This window comes from Kryptolebias marmoratus, linkage group LG24 (assembly GCF_001649575.2).
Source record: "Kryptolebias marmoratus isolate JLee-2015 linkage group LG24, ASM164957v2, whole genome shotgun sequence".
In the NCBI taxonomy this organism is placed as follows: Eukaryota; Metazoa; Chordata; class Actinopteri; order Cyprinodontiformes; family Rivulidae; genus Kryptolebias; species Kryptolebias marmoratus.
The window spans coordinates 11888899-11901061 of NC_051453.1; the positions used below are offsets into that span (position 1 = coordinate 11888899).

At 36.9% G+C, this 12163-nt stretch overlaps 1 protein-coding gene across 1 annotated transcript; it reads left to right on the forward strand.

The window, feature by feature from the left end:
* Positions 1-5442: 5442 nt before the first annotated feature.
* LOC108230571 (C-C motif chemokine 25-like) lies at positions 5443-8574 on the forward strand. Its single transcript, XM_017406904.3, has 5 exons — positions 5443-5599; positions 5935-6029; positions 7600-7717; positions 7920-8034; positions 8129-8574. The coding sequence occupies exons 2-4, from the start codon at positions 5966-5968 to the stop codon at positions 8032-8034; spliced, it is 297 nt and encodes a 98-aa protein (XP_017262393.1). The 5' UTR covers positions 5443-5599; positions 5935-5965; the 3' UTR covers positions 8129-8574.
* Positions 8575-12163: the final 3589 nt, after the last annotated feature.

Consider the following 12163-nt stretch of genomic DNA (forward strand, 5'->3'; position numbering starts at 1 on the left):
GGTAGTAGCTGAGACTGATCCCCAACACATATTTTTAGTGCAGATTACAAATTGCTCAAGATCGTAGTTTAAAAATTTGCCATTAACTATTTGGAGTCAACTCTGTCTGTCTGTTAGCAAAATATCTCATGAACCACTGGACAAATTTTAATTAAACTTTCAGGAAATATTCATTAGATGTACATCTACAACTGAATAAATATTGGAGCCAATCCAACCCAAAATGGCTGCCACAGTCAACTCACCTCAGAAAATACAAAAGTTGCTATAATTCAGTTATATTTACAGATATTTTGTCGAAATTTGGTGCAGTTGTAACTGAGAATCATGCAAAACACATACAGAAGTGCAACTCATTACAAAAAATTTTTCACTTAAGATTTCAGCATTATCTCTTAGAGTCAACCTTGTTTGTCTGTTAGCAAAATATCTTATGAACCACTTGACAGATTTTAATGAAACTTTTAGATAATATCTATTGGATGTACATCTATAACTTATTAACTTTGAGAGTCAATGCAATTCAAGATGGCCACCACAGCTAATTGACATTAGACAACACTAAAATTGCTATAACTCAGTCAGTCTTACAGATATTGAGCTAAAATTTGATGTGGTAGTTTCTGAGAATACATACTCTGAGTGGGACATCTTAAAATAGGACAAACGATTGTGTATAATTTTATTTTAAAGGTTACAACTGTCATTTCTCAACATGAGATGATCTTAGTCTAAGTCCAAAACTCTGGCATGAAAGGCAGTGGGTAATATGCATTAATTCAAGGAATACTAGGCCTTTACACATTTCATAAAATAAAAACAACATCATTTTATACATTGAATTTGCCATATTTTACTGTATTTTGTATTTAGTGCATTTAACATTAATTGCTGATTTTGGCCTTGCAAAAATAATTATGACTATTTGAGGCGGCTCCATTTTCAGCCCACATTCTGCCTCCAGCAATTTTACAGAACAGCACAGTGCAATAGGGGCCTGAAACGAGAAGTGGTACTAAAAGGGGATTTTTGGACGCACAGTTGTGAAGTTTTGGATTTACACAGATTATTGTTCAAATTAATAACTTGGTTTGTAGCCAGTTCTTCTTCTGTTTTGTTTTTGATATAATGCAGAACAAACAAAAATATGCATTGTAAAAACAAATAGAAGGTTTGTTTGCCTTTTTTAAGCACAATCCCCTTTATATAAAAACTTCATCATTATATTTCACAATAAAAAACCTTCATTGTATGGAAAATGTAAGTGTTTCAAAAGAGTTTTTAACTTGTTAAATTATGCCAAACCTTGTGATTTTTCAGTACAATTAGTTTTTTGTATTATTTTTGTACCATTTGTACTATTTTACAGTTTCATTTAAAAAACAAAAAACACACGTGAATACATCGCTTTACAACAATTAGACCGTGTTTATAAATTTAATCCAATCGGATTGTTTCAGAAAATTTACAACAGGAACGTGTGTAACATCAGATGCCGCGGATCTGGTGCGTTCAAGTGCTCAAACAAGACGCATCTGAGCATTATCACCACGAGCACCCCAAATCTGAAGCAGCTGGAGTGAAGCCACTTCTGTAAATCAAGTTTGTGCTTTCCCTCTGACATGTCGAAGTGCCTTCCAAGAACAAAGCCTGTTGCAACACTTCAGAAAAGCAGCAAACACAGAGGTATTGGGTAAGACTCAGAACTTTCACTCTCTGTTCTGTCTTTTAATCACTTCCTAAGCAAAGTCTGCAGCGCAAGAGGATTTAGGGTGAAAAGATCAAGTGGGACATCCTTTGTCAGAGTTGTATAATCACATGTCAACGTTTTATCAATGTTTTATTGTTACTAAACTATAAAAGAAACAACATACTTGTAGTTCAGACCTGTCACAGACTGAAAACATTTGGTGCGTTATGAAATTGAAACACCAGACAAGAGAGGCCCAAACTGTGGAGCTGAGCAGTGAAAAGTGTTTATAATGGATTAAATAATTTATAATACAGTTATTTCTCTCTGTAGGTTGTTTAATAGGAATATCCTGTAGCCAAAAAGTTCTTTCAAAGATAGTTTTTGGTTACATTTTCAGCTTTTCAACAGTTTCCAAAAGCTGATAATCAAGAGTTAAATACAAACGGCTCAGTTATACTCAATTTCGTTATTTCTAGTTTCTGGTTTAAATAAAATGTTAGAAAAGGCATTTATTTAAAAGGGTGCCCAGGTTTAAGGTAAATGGACCAGCATGCAAACAGTGTGCAAATGGATTAAATCCAATTTTTGGCAAGCATGGCAATTTAATATAAAGGAACAAAGAACAAGGATGTTTTAGTTTTATAACCTTTTCCTGTTTTTAAATCACAACCGCTTCAAACACAAAGCTGGGTCAAAGTGACTTTCTTTTTTTTAGCCCCCCTCCCCCTCAGAGCTTTGACCTTTCTAACTTTGACTGAGCAGCGAAACCTTTTGAGCCGACGTTAGCGCCGGACTTTACTGCTCAACAACAGGAAATCCCTGCAGATAGGAACACCAGCAGAAAGCAGATACTTTTACATGTGTGAACATAGAATTTGTCCACAGTACCTCTAACCATGAAGCCATAAAGCATCGACATGTTTCTGTATTTTATGCGTAAACTTTCAGTGCTCCGCACTTATTACCATAAACACTGAGCAGGGCTGATTTACAGTCCTGTTCTGTGTTTCTGTTTCAGACTGCATCACTTCAGCTAAACAATGACCAGAAGTATGAAAAGGAAACTGAACTATAAATCACCGGTTCATAATTCAGAACATACTTAAATACATAAATTACTGGAGGCAGCTGAGCAGAAAATATTGTGTCTGAGGTCAGTTTCTTGGTGTTTTTGCTGGGGACCTGGGGGGTTTTGCAATTTGGGGGGGTATTTATATTCAACTTAGAACAAAAAAATAAAACACAAAAAGTCTTTTGTGTGTGGAAAGGAGATTTTAAAACATTATTTAGTGTTCATGAAAAAGAAAGGTAAGATGACTGATCATAGATCCATTACTACAAATATTTTAGATGAAATGTTAGAAATTATCTAAAGGGGCTGTTTTAAAAAGGCAGCACAGCTTTGCTACACAAATGGTCCCTTAGTTTTAGGAGCTTGTTTCTTAGAAGCACACAATACAGAAAAATGAAGAAAGAAAGTCTAATTAAATACATAATATTTTAAAAGCATAAAAAAGAGAAACTGGTCTAATAAACATTTTAAGAGCAGGGTCTGGAGATTCTTTACTGGAATACCTTCTTTAGTGCTTTGAGTTTCCTTATTGTTGCCTTTTCTTTTCCCAGGTTTGTTTAAAGGCCCCTAATCTCCACCACCACCACCAGTTCCAAAACTATTTTACTTTCTTTTTTTAATCACATCACAACTCTGGTATCAAAAATATTTGGACAATATGCAACACAGCACAACGGGATGCTTTTTCTTAAAGGGTTTATTTTAACTTGTGATGCCAGAAACAAAAATTCAAGGCTAAATAGCAGTGCATCCTCCTCCTAATAAAGCTGAGTTTTAAGAAAAGTTGATTCAGAATAATCTTTTTCAATACAAAACTGCAAAAATAAAGTTTAGAATCTTATCGTTAATCATTTTAGACGCTAGTCGCGCCGTGTTTTTCAGCCTCAGATGTTGCCCTGCATTGAAAACAAAGAGCTGCAGATGTTCAGGAACGTTTCTGAAAAAAACAAAGACGACAGCACAATTAATGCTGAATGACAGGTGTGGAGCAACATTCGCTGCCATCCAGACGTCTTCGTCCAGGTTTCCTTTCAGCACCACAACAACATTGCTAACCCCATGTGACCTGCTTTCCGTCCAAATCTATCATCCAATGAAAAGAGCTGACGCGTAACGAAATGAAAAATACATCAAGAAGGCCTTTAAATGTTGACCCGCTGAGGTCACATCGGTGTCACAATTACTGAAATGTCTCCAAGAGGTGGTACATAACAGGAGGCGAGGGTTCTTTTTTTAAAAAAAAACTGGTTAAATGAACTGGAAGTAAGGTTTCTGCAAAGAACTGGGGAGAAGTCAGGCAGGAGGGTTTCCAGGAAACGAGGAGAAAACTGAGCTTTTGAAAGAAAGTGTGCATGCAGAGCCGAAGCCACTCTGAAACCTCGCAGAACCACAAGCTAACAAAAAGCAAACAGCCTCAGAGAGACTAAAACATGAACTAACTGCATGTTATGGGAAGGCTCCAGCTGTTCCAGCTGTGTCCACTCCTGAAATCAGGCAGAGAAAGAGGAATTTATCGCAACAATCAGGCAATCAGAAATGGGTTTGATTTCACTTAATAAACCAAAACAACTCACTTCCCTCATTTCTATCCCAGAAATAAAAAACAAACAAAAAAAATAGGAACTTTAAATGACTGAAGATAGCTCTCTGAATGACTTCAGTTCACAGACAATTTCACTCAAATTTCAAAACTCTCACAGCAGTTTAGAGAAACACTGATTTATAAAGCTCTAATCCACTTTGTTCTTGGTCCTGCTTGGATTAACTATGAGTTAAGGTCAGAATTATACTCCGTTTCCCCAAACTGAGGTCGTTCAAAGAGCTATCTACAACAAGTAAAATATTAATTCTTCAACACCTTTCAGTGGAACCAAAGTTCAAGAGATCTGAACTGTCACTTTAAGTTTTTTGTTATTAGACAGATAATTAAATGCTTAAAATAATGGCTTTCTGTTTGATTCAGTGTCACGGTTTCTTTAGAAATGAGGCCAATCACAACACTGCTGTTGGTGATCATAAAATCATGAGCGACCTACTTCTTCTCACAAACACGGACGACGCCACGAGCTGAAGTCAGAAAATCAGAGCTGTGATTAAATTGCTTGCAGGTGTAAAAAGGACTCAGTATGCATAATAAATACAATGTTGAAGACAAAACTTACAACTCTGGTAAGGTGTCAAACATCTTGACATGATCAGGGATCCTTCAACCATGAACTTTAAAATATTGCATTAAAATTTTAGTTGCTGCAGCAGCACATTTCCTGTTTTTGAACTAGCCCATTCCTGAGTGAGGTAAGGCTCCTATAAGAACACTTTATGAGATTAAAGCCACCTAATTCCTGTTTGATTCATCTGAGAGGAGATTTGATCTTATTATTGCATATTTAGTGATTGATTAGTTCATTTTAGGCACCCTAATGACAAAGAAAATGTGAAAGCAGGCTGCAGATATTGTCTTTAAAGCACCATTGTGCATGGCTTCATATTACCAGTGTTGTTGTAAATAAATCCAAATTTTCCAATAAATTTACGAGGCGTTTGCAGACAAGTGAAGTCAACAGATCAGTTACGTAAGAAGCAACTGGGTGGTATTGATGTGCCTTTGTGTGTGGGGAAGAGGGGGCAATCATTCCTCCCCACTTAGTCTAAAAAAAAAAAAACATCAAGTGATCAAGTTGCAGGTCTTCTGAGCAAATAAAACGGCATGCTGAGAGGAGGAGTGGTAAAGAGTGTGAACCAGAAGACTATAAGAATACAGAACCCCCAAAGGCTGGGCTGGACAAAAAGAGTGTTCCTGTCAAGACGTCTTGTGAAATCCTGAATGTGAGCAGGTAGGACTGAAACAGCTTTTTCTGCTTTTGCCTTTAATGATTTGGAATCATTTTGTTGCAAACAGTGTTAGAGAGAACTGCTCCTAGTTTCCACAAATTTGCTTGATTTCTGTAAAACAAAACCCATCTGAGAGCTGGAGGAAGGAACAGCTGGACACAGCTGAAGCTCCGGCAGATTGAACCCTTTTTAATCAGAGGTCAAAGCCTTTTTTTTTTCATGCACAAGAGGGCAGCTGGAGGATGGAGATTTCTCTGTGTCAAGCATTATGAAGAACGGGGGGTCGGCGGACTGTTTATCCATGTTTGTGATTTTGATTCACTCCGTGTTTGTCCAGAGAGCAACAAGCAGCAAAAACAGCAGCAGACATGAAGTTTCACGCTCTTGTCCTCCTTCTGATCTTCACCTGCATGTACCTGAGTCTGGCACAGGGTACGTAACAAAGATCTGACTGACTCACATCAGAAACGTAACTTTTAAATGTGAAATTTCATTTCACCGTTTCTCTTTGCAGCAGCTCAATGTTGTGCAGGTTTTATTCATGTGAAAGCCACGTGGAGCTTGTTTTTGGGGAACTGAGGCTTCCTTTTATCACATCTTGGTTTACAATTGTTGCTTCAACTGGTTTTACTAACCATGCTTTCTTTAATGATGGAACCTGTGGATTAAAAAAAAAATCCTCTTCAAAGAGAGGGAGGCCTTTTCCTCAAAGCCTTTTACCGCAACACTTCATACCAAGTTGTGTCTGTCAGGACTTGTTGCTAGATGATGACTTAAATGTGATGACAGGTGTAAAAAAAATTAAAAACACTCTTTGCTCTAATTACCTGGAGTAACTGCTTTTTCTTAAACATTTCCTCACCCTCAAAATGCAGCGAAAGGCAGTTTTCTTTTCTTTTTTTTCAATCCTCACCACATTAACTACAACTGATGCAGCTCATAGCTTAGTACGTTTTATTGGGGATTATTTTTGCAGCTCAGTCTGGGCTTCAACGTGCCCTAAATATTACAAATTCTTACCAGGTTGATCCTAATGAAACATCAGAGCCATCGTCACACAGTTAAGTCTGTGTTATGTTAGGCAACCCAATTGTGGAAAAAGTAAAAAGAGAAAAAGTATGAAGAATGAAAATTATTAGTCAAAAGTTTAAATATAAACTTTGAAATGTGTACGCCTAAGTTTTGTGGTATTTGTAATAGTTGTTGATTAGGTAAACTAATTAACTGAGTGAAAACTGTAGATAGAAACATCCATCCATCAATCAATCCAGCCATTTTCTTTACCTGCTCTTTACCTGCAGGGTCATGACGCTGCAGCCTTTCTCCATCAGTCATTAGACAAGAGGCAGGGTGCACCGTAGATAGACAGAAACAGAAATACAAAATGCGTAGGCAAATTATGCAGTCAGTATTTAATCTATATGTTTGCATAAATCGATCATATGCAGAGGGAAACTCAACCAGCAACATCAGTGCAGACACTAATGATAAAGATCAAGAGGAAACTCTGCAAGGTGAGGTCAGAGGTATAAGTAAATTTACAGAATTAAAATAGGAATTCCCACGCTAGTACAAGGAATGACATCCTTTACTTCTGTTGTTTATTAGTCCAACACTTACCGCAGGAGTTTGCACATGAGGCGGAGATTTCCCGGACAATGCTAGCTGGCTTAGCTCCAAGTTTCTTTTTTTTTTTCAAATCCTTCACAGAGCCAAAGAAATGACAAGAAAAAAGAAAAAAAAAAGCGAGAGACGTAGGGGATTTGGCAGGCATTGGTTTTCTGTTAAAGTTAATACTCCAAGAAGGTGAATCTTCAGTCGATCTCAGTTGCTTTCTCTGTCAGTGATTATAAATAAAAGCTAAAACTTTGTTCAGCCGCTAAAAGGACTGATGAGACTAATAAAAAGTTTCATTTCTCTATAAGAAAGACGTTTTTAAACAAGGTAGTTAATCTGTGCTCAACTTTCTGTGTGTTTCTGTATCTTTCTTTTGTCCCTTCAGGCTCATACGACAACTGCTGCCTTGGCTATGTGAAAAAGATTGGCAGAATTGCAAAGAAAAACATTGTGAGTTACAGGACGCAGGAAACAGATGGTGATTGCAACATCAGAGCCATTGTGTGAGTACCAAATGTTGTATCCTTCTCTTTATTGCCTCGACTTTTTATTTGTTTTCTTGCATTGCTATAACTGGCAGCAACTGATGGAAAAAGCAATAACCTGTACAATGATCAAGGAAACTAATCCAGATTTGTGCTGTTAAACTTAAAAGTGAGAACCTCTGAGGTAAGCCTTGTTTTACAATGTTTCTGCCATGTGCAGGTTCTTACTAAAGATGAAACGTGGACCTAAAAAGGAACTGACTATTTGTGCCAATCCAGCGGACAGTTGGGTGCAGGATCATGTGGCAAGGATGGATTCAAGAGCAAAAGCCTAGGTGAAAAGTTGCACAGCATGCTCTCATGGTGATGGACTTTTAATGCCTTACAGCAGTTCTCACTCATTTGTCTTCATAAAACGTGTCCTTCCAGACCACTAAAAGGAGGGAAACCAGAGAGGAGGTGAGAGGAGAAGCCGTTTCACCTCCCTGCCAGGCATCATATATCAAGTTCTCTCAGATAGATTGTATTTCACTTAATTTGATATTTTCTGTCGCCGACAGAGAGTTCATGTAAGCAGTTCTTTATAGCACAAGCATTTTAAAACTTATAGCTAGTGTATTAAAAAATACTCCATTTATATCAACCTTTATGATGCAGTTCACTTTTCTGTGATGTATAGAGCCTGCTAAGAATGAGCCACTCTTTGGCAGCTTTAAAATGTGAGTAAATGTGACTTTAATGTAAAAGAAACACCTTAGTGATAAGCTGATTTATATGTATATATATACACACCAAACTACAATATTTTTGTATTCACAGTCTAACTGTAATTTGTTGTTCTTCCTATATCAAATAAAGAATAAATGCAAAAAAAACTCCATGTTTTTGATGAGATTTAATCACACAATAACAACAATAATAATTCAGTCCTGATCTAATGATCTCATGTTGATGCAAGTGAAAAAAGGCAGATTTAACCTCGTTCCAGTCACCTCTAATGTTTTATTTTTCTTTTCTCCTTTCCTCAGCAGCATCATGAGATTATTATATTATATTAAGTGACTGTATGAGCCATCTGTCTGCTCTGTTATAAAAGGCTCCTGAGACAAAAACCATTCCCTTTTCACTGGCTGAGTTCTCGGGCTTCTATTCCAAATTGGGTGAATTAGAAAGTAGCTTCTAAACCTTTCACATCCATCCTAAAATGACTATCAAATACTTGCTGGCAGTGATTTCTTTCTTTGTTTTTAATGTAAGTGATGAGGACGTTTCTTCATATTCTGTATAAACACAGGTCCATCTGAGCAATGATTAATAAAGGTAAGAACTTTATGACACCAATTACTTGAACAAGAAAGCAATTATCGTAAGATAATGTTATTCTATGGTATAGCTTAATGGATGGACATCAATGGCGGAATGTAATAAGGTACAGAGAAAACTTTAACTTAATTCTAATATTTGTGTTTTGCTTCCAAAGGTTACTTGTGTTCTTTTAAAGTATCTTTTATCAATAGTTTTTCAGCCTTTCTGAGGGACTTTCAAAGGTTTTTAATTGGGCTTTGATTGCATTTTAATTCATTTTCTGTCTCATACTTGACCATTTTTATAATGATTTTGTTGTTGTTGTTTAGTCCATTAAGACAGTTAACCTCGGACGTTAAAGCCTCCTAAACTGAAGGGATGAACCACATTTGTAGTTACCAACAGATAACCACACAGCTTATTACCCTTCAGTTCAGGGTGTCCCTCACTGTGGGAGAGGGACACCCTGGACAGATCGCAGGTCCATGACAGGGACGCATACCTCACACCTTGGGGCAAAATTAGAGTTACCAGTTAATCTAACTTGCATGATTTTAGTGAGAGGGAGGAAACTTGAGTACCCAGAAAAGGCCCATACATGCACGGGGAGAACATGCAGACTCCACGCAGAAAGGCCCCGGGCAGAAACTGAACCCGTAACCTTCTCACTGTGAGGGAACAGCTCGAACCCCTGAGCCACCGACTCGATAGGTGCAAATATTACCTGCAGCTTGCTTTAAAAGCACACGTTGTTTCTTTAGCTGAATCTATGAATAATACCAAATATAACACAGTTGGACACATAAAATGGCATTTTAGTATCAGCAAGATGATTCCTGAAGAGCTACCATGCTGTACTGCTGACGATCAGCTGGATGATGCTTCTGAGGGCTTTGCTGGGTTTTTGTCCTATTTCCTAAAGACTTTTAGATACGGTTTGTCTGCTGAAAATAATTGTTTTGTTTTGTTTGTTTGTTGTTGTTGTTGTTTAGACTGACACTTCTTCTTTTGTCCTCTACATGTCTACTTTCTTAATCCTTACACCAACATTGCATCATACGCCGTCATGTTCAGGTACAAGAAGTAGACTGAAAATGAGTGAACTGGCAGTCAGATTCTTCCCCCAAAACCCTTTAAACCTTCAGAGAGCCTGGGGAAAAAATTCTCAGAATACTTCATGATTACCAGAAAGTCTGGTAAAATTTTAAAGAACTTAGGCAAGGTTACTAATATACTCTGGATCTATTCTACTAATTAAATAAGAGCCACACATTAATAACTTTATGATCCCTAGTGCGAAACAAGATGCTTTTATATCTATTGCAACTACAGTTACCGTACCCTGATTATTTTGTAAAATTTGGATGTTTCCACGAGTTGGTTCATATTGTTTGAATAAACTAGAGGATCAAGTGTTCCCTACAGGGATGAGAGAATCTGGCTACTTGATCTAAATAAACTGTTTTAAGCCTGTCTGTCATGGATGAAAAATCCACCGTAACAAAGCAGAAAACAAATCTCAGGATCTGTTTTGAAGCTGTTCTTCTTACAGGCAACATTTAATCTTATAGTTATAACCCAGCATTTATATTTATGAAAGACTAACAAAGGACATGTTGCAGTACTTTTTACTTCCGATGCTTTGAGTGCATTTTGCTGATCATATCATTGCTTACTAATGATTTTGGATGCGGGTCTTTTGGAGAAGGAACATTTTCACATGATGGTATTTGAGTTTTTGAATTATCCTAATAGTTCCTCCAGGATTGGTAATCATATTATCAAAAATAAAGTGGGATCAGTGAAAATGTGCTTGTAGGGGCATCTAAAGAGGTTTGCCTTTTATGGTTTCCCATTTTTCTCCATTATTATTTCAGCTTCTTGAACATCTGGATACTTAAAAATAAATCAGCAGCCACCAAAGGTGTCACTCATTTACTGGAACATGATGGATACGTTGTGAAATGTACTCCAGCAGCAAAGTCTACGGGTTAAGAGCTGCATTGTGTAAACCTTATTGTTGCAGCTGAAACGTTTTTGTCCTCCAATTTCTATTTCATCTGCCTTTGAAACAGTGCCTAAACAAAAGTTTAATCTCAGTGTTTTAGTTCAGATTCAAAAACATTTGTGTGGGAACATCTCACAAACATCAACTTTAGATGATTCTTTTCATTAAACTTCCAAAACAGGATAATAAGAAAATAGGATTTTCAAAAAAAATGACCCTATTTTTTTTTTTTTTTTTTGGCTGTGGGTGATTCATCAGCAGTTTTGTTTATTTTCCTCTGGATACAGTTTTTGAAAATCCTCCCTGGACTTTGCTGGAAGCAAAACACGAAGAACAAAAATGCCAAAATTCAAAAGTCAAACATTTGTTCATCTACAACTTTTAGCTAAGTTTTTTATTCGTTAATCATTTGAGTAAAATTCTAGTTAATTCTGTATAAAGACACACATTCAATTTGTCTTACATCTTGAAAACCATGGACAGTAATGTTCTGCATACTGCTCAATGTGTTCATGATTAACAAATAATCAATTCTTGAGAAACTTGCTGTAAGTCTTCAGATATGCACCCTGCCTGTTTATTCATCTACTGCCTTGCCAGCACTCACAGTTCAGTGTGCACCGATAGTTGTTGATTTTACTCAGAGATGCTTTCGGATGTTTAATGCTGAAAATCCAACAAATTAAATGTGGAATATGAGTCTTAGGTTTTTTTCTGTTTCGCCTTCAAATGGGTTCAGTTCAGGCCACATACCTCAGTGATGGAGTAACAGGGTGAAAACGAAGGGGAGTTCAGAACGACTTTTGATGCAGAACAGTGAACCAGACTAAAACTAAACATTTATCACAAATGAACACAACTTAGTACAAACAGTCATGTTGCTTCAGATCCTCGATGTGCAAACAACAGCTCGGACAACGACAGGAAGATGAAACTTTTCAATGAGGAACTGATTGTGGTTATCTCATGTTTAGTTCTGTTAATTAAAGTTATGTGACTCGTTTCAAATCATTGATCTCAGCTCCAGATGCTGTGTTGGCTGTTTAAAAACCAATACACATTCATATTTATTCTATAAGAATTCAACACAGCAGCGTGTGATTAATGGGAAACTTTAGGTTTGATTGTTGATGAATTCATGTAGAAATAAT

Excerpts from the sequence above, each read along its gene's own strand:
- LOC108230571 (XM_017406904.3), top strand. The coding sequence starts at position 5,966 with ATGAAGTTTCACGCTCTTGTCCTCCTTCTGATCTTCACCTGCATGTAC. Across the intron at positions 6,030-7,599 it reads GTACCTGAGTCTGGCACAGG|GCTCATACGACAACTGCTGC; the intron begins GTACGTAACAAA and ends TTGTCCCTTCAG. Across the intron at positions 7,718-7,919 it reads TGCAACATCAGAGCCATTGT|GTTCTTACTAAAGATGAAAC; the intron begins GTGAGTACCAAA and ends TGCCATGTGCAG.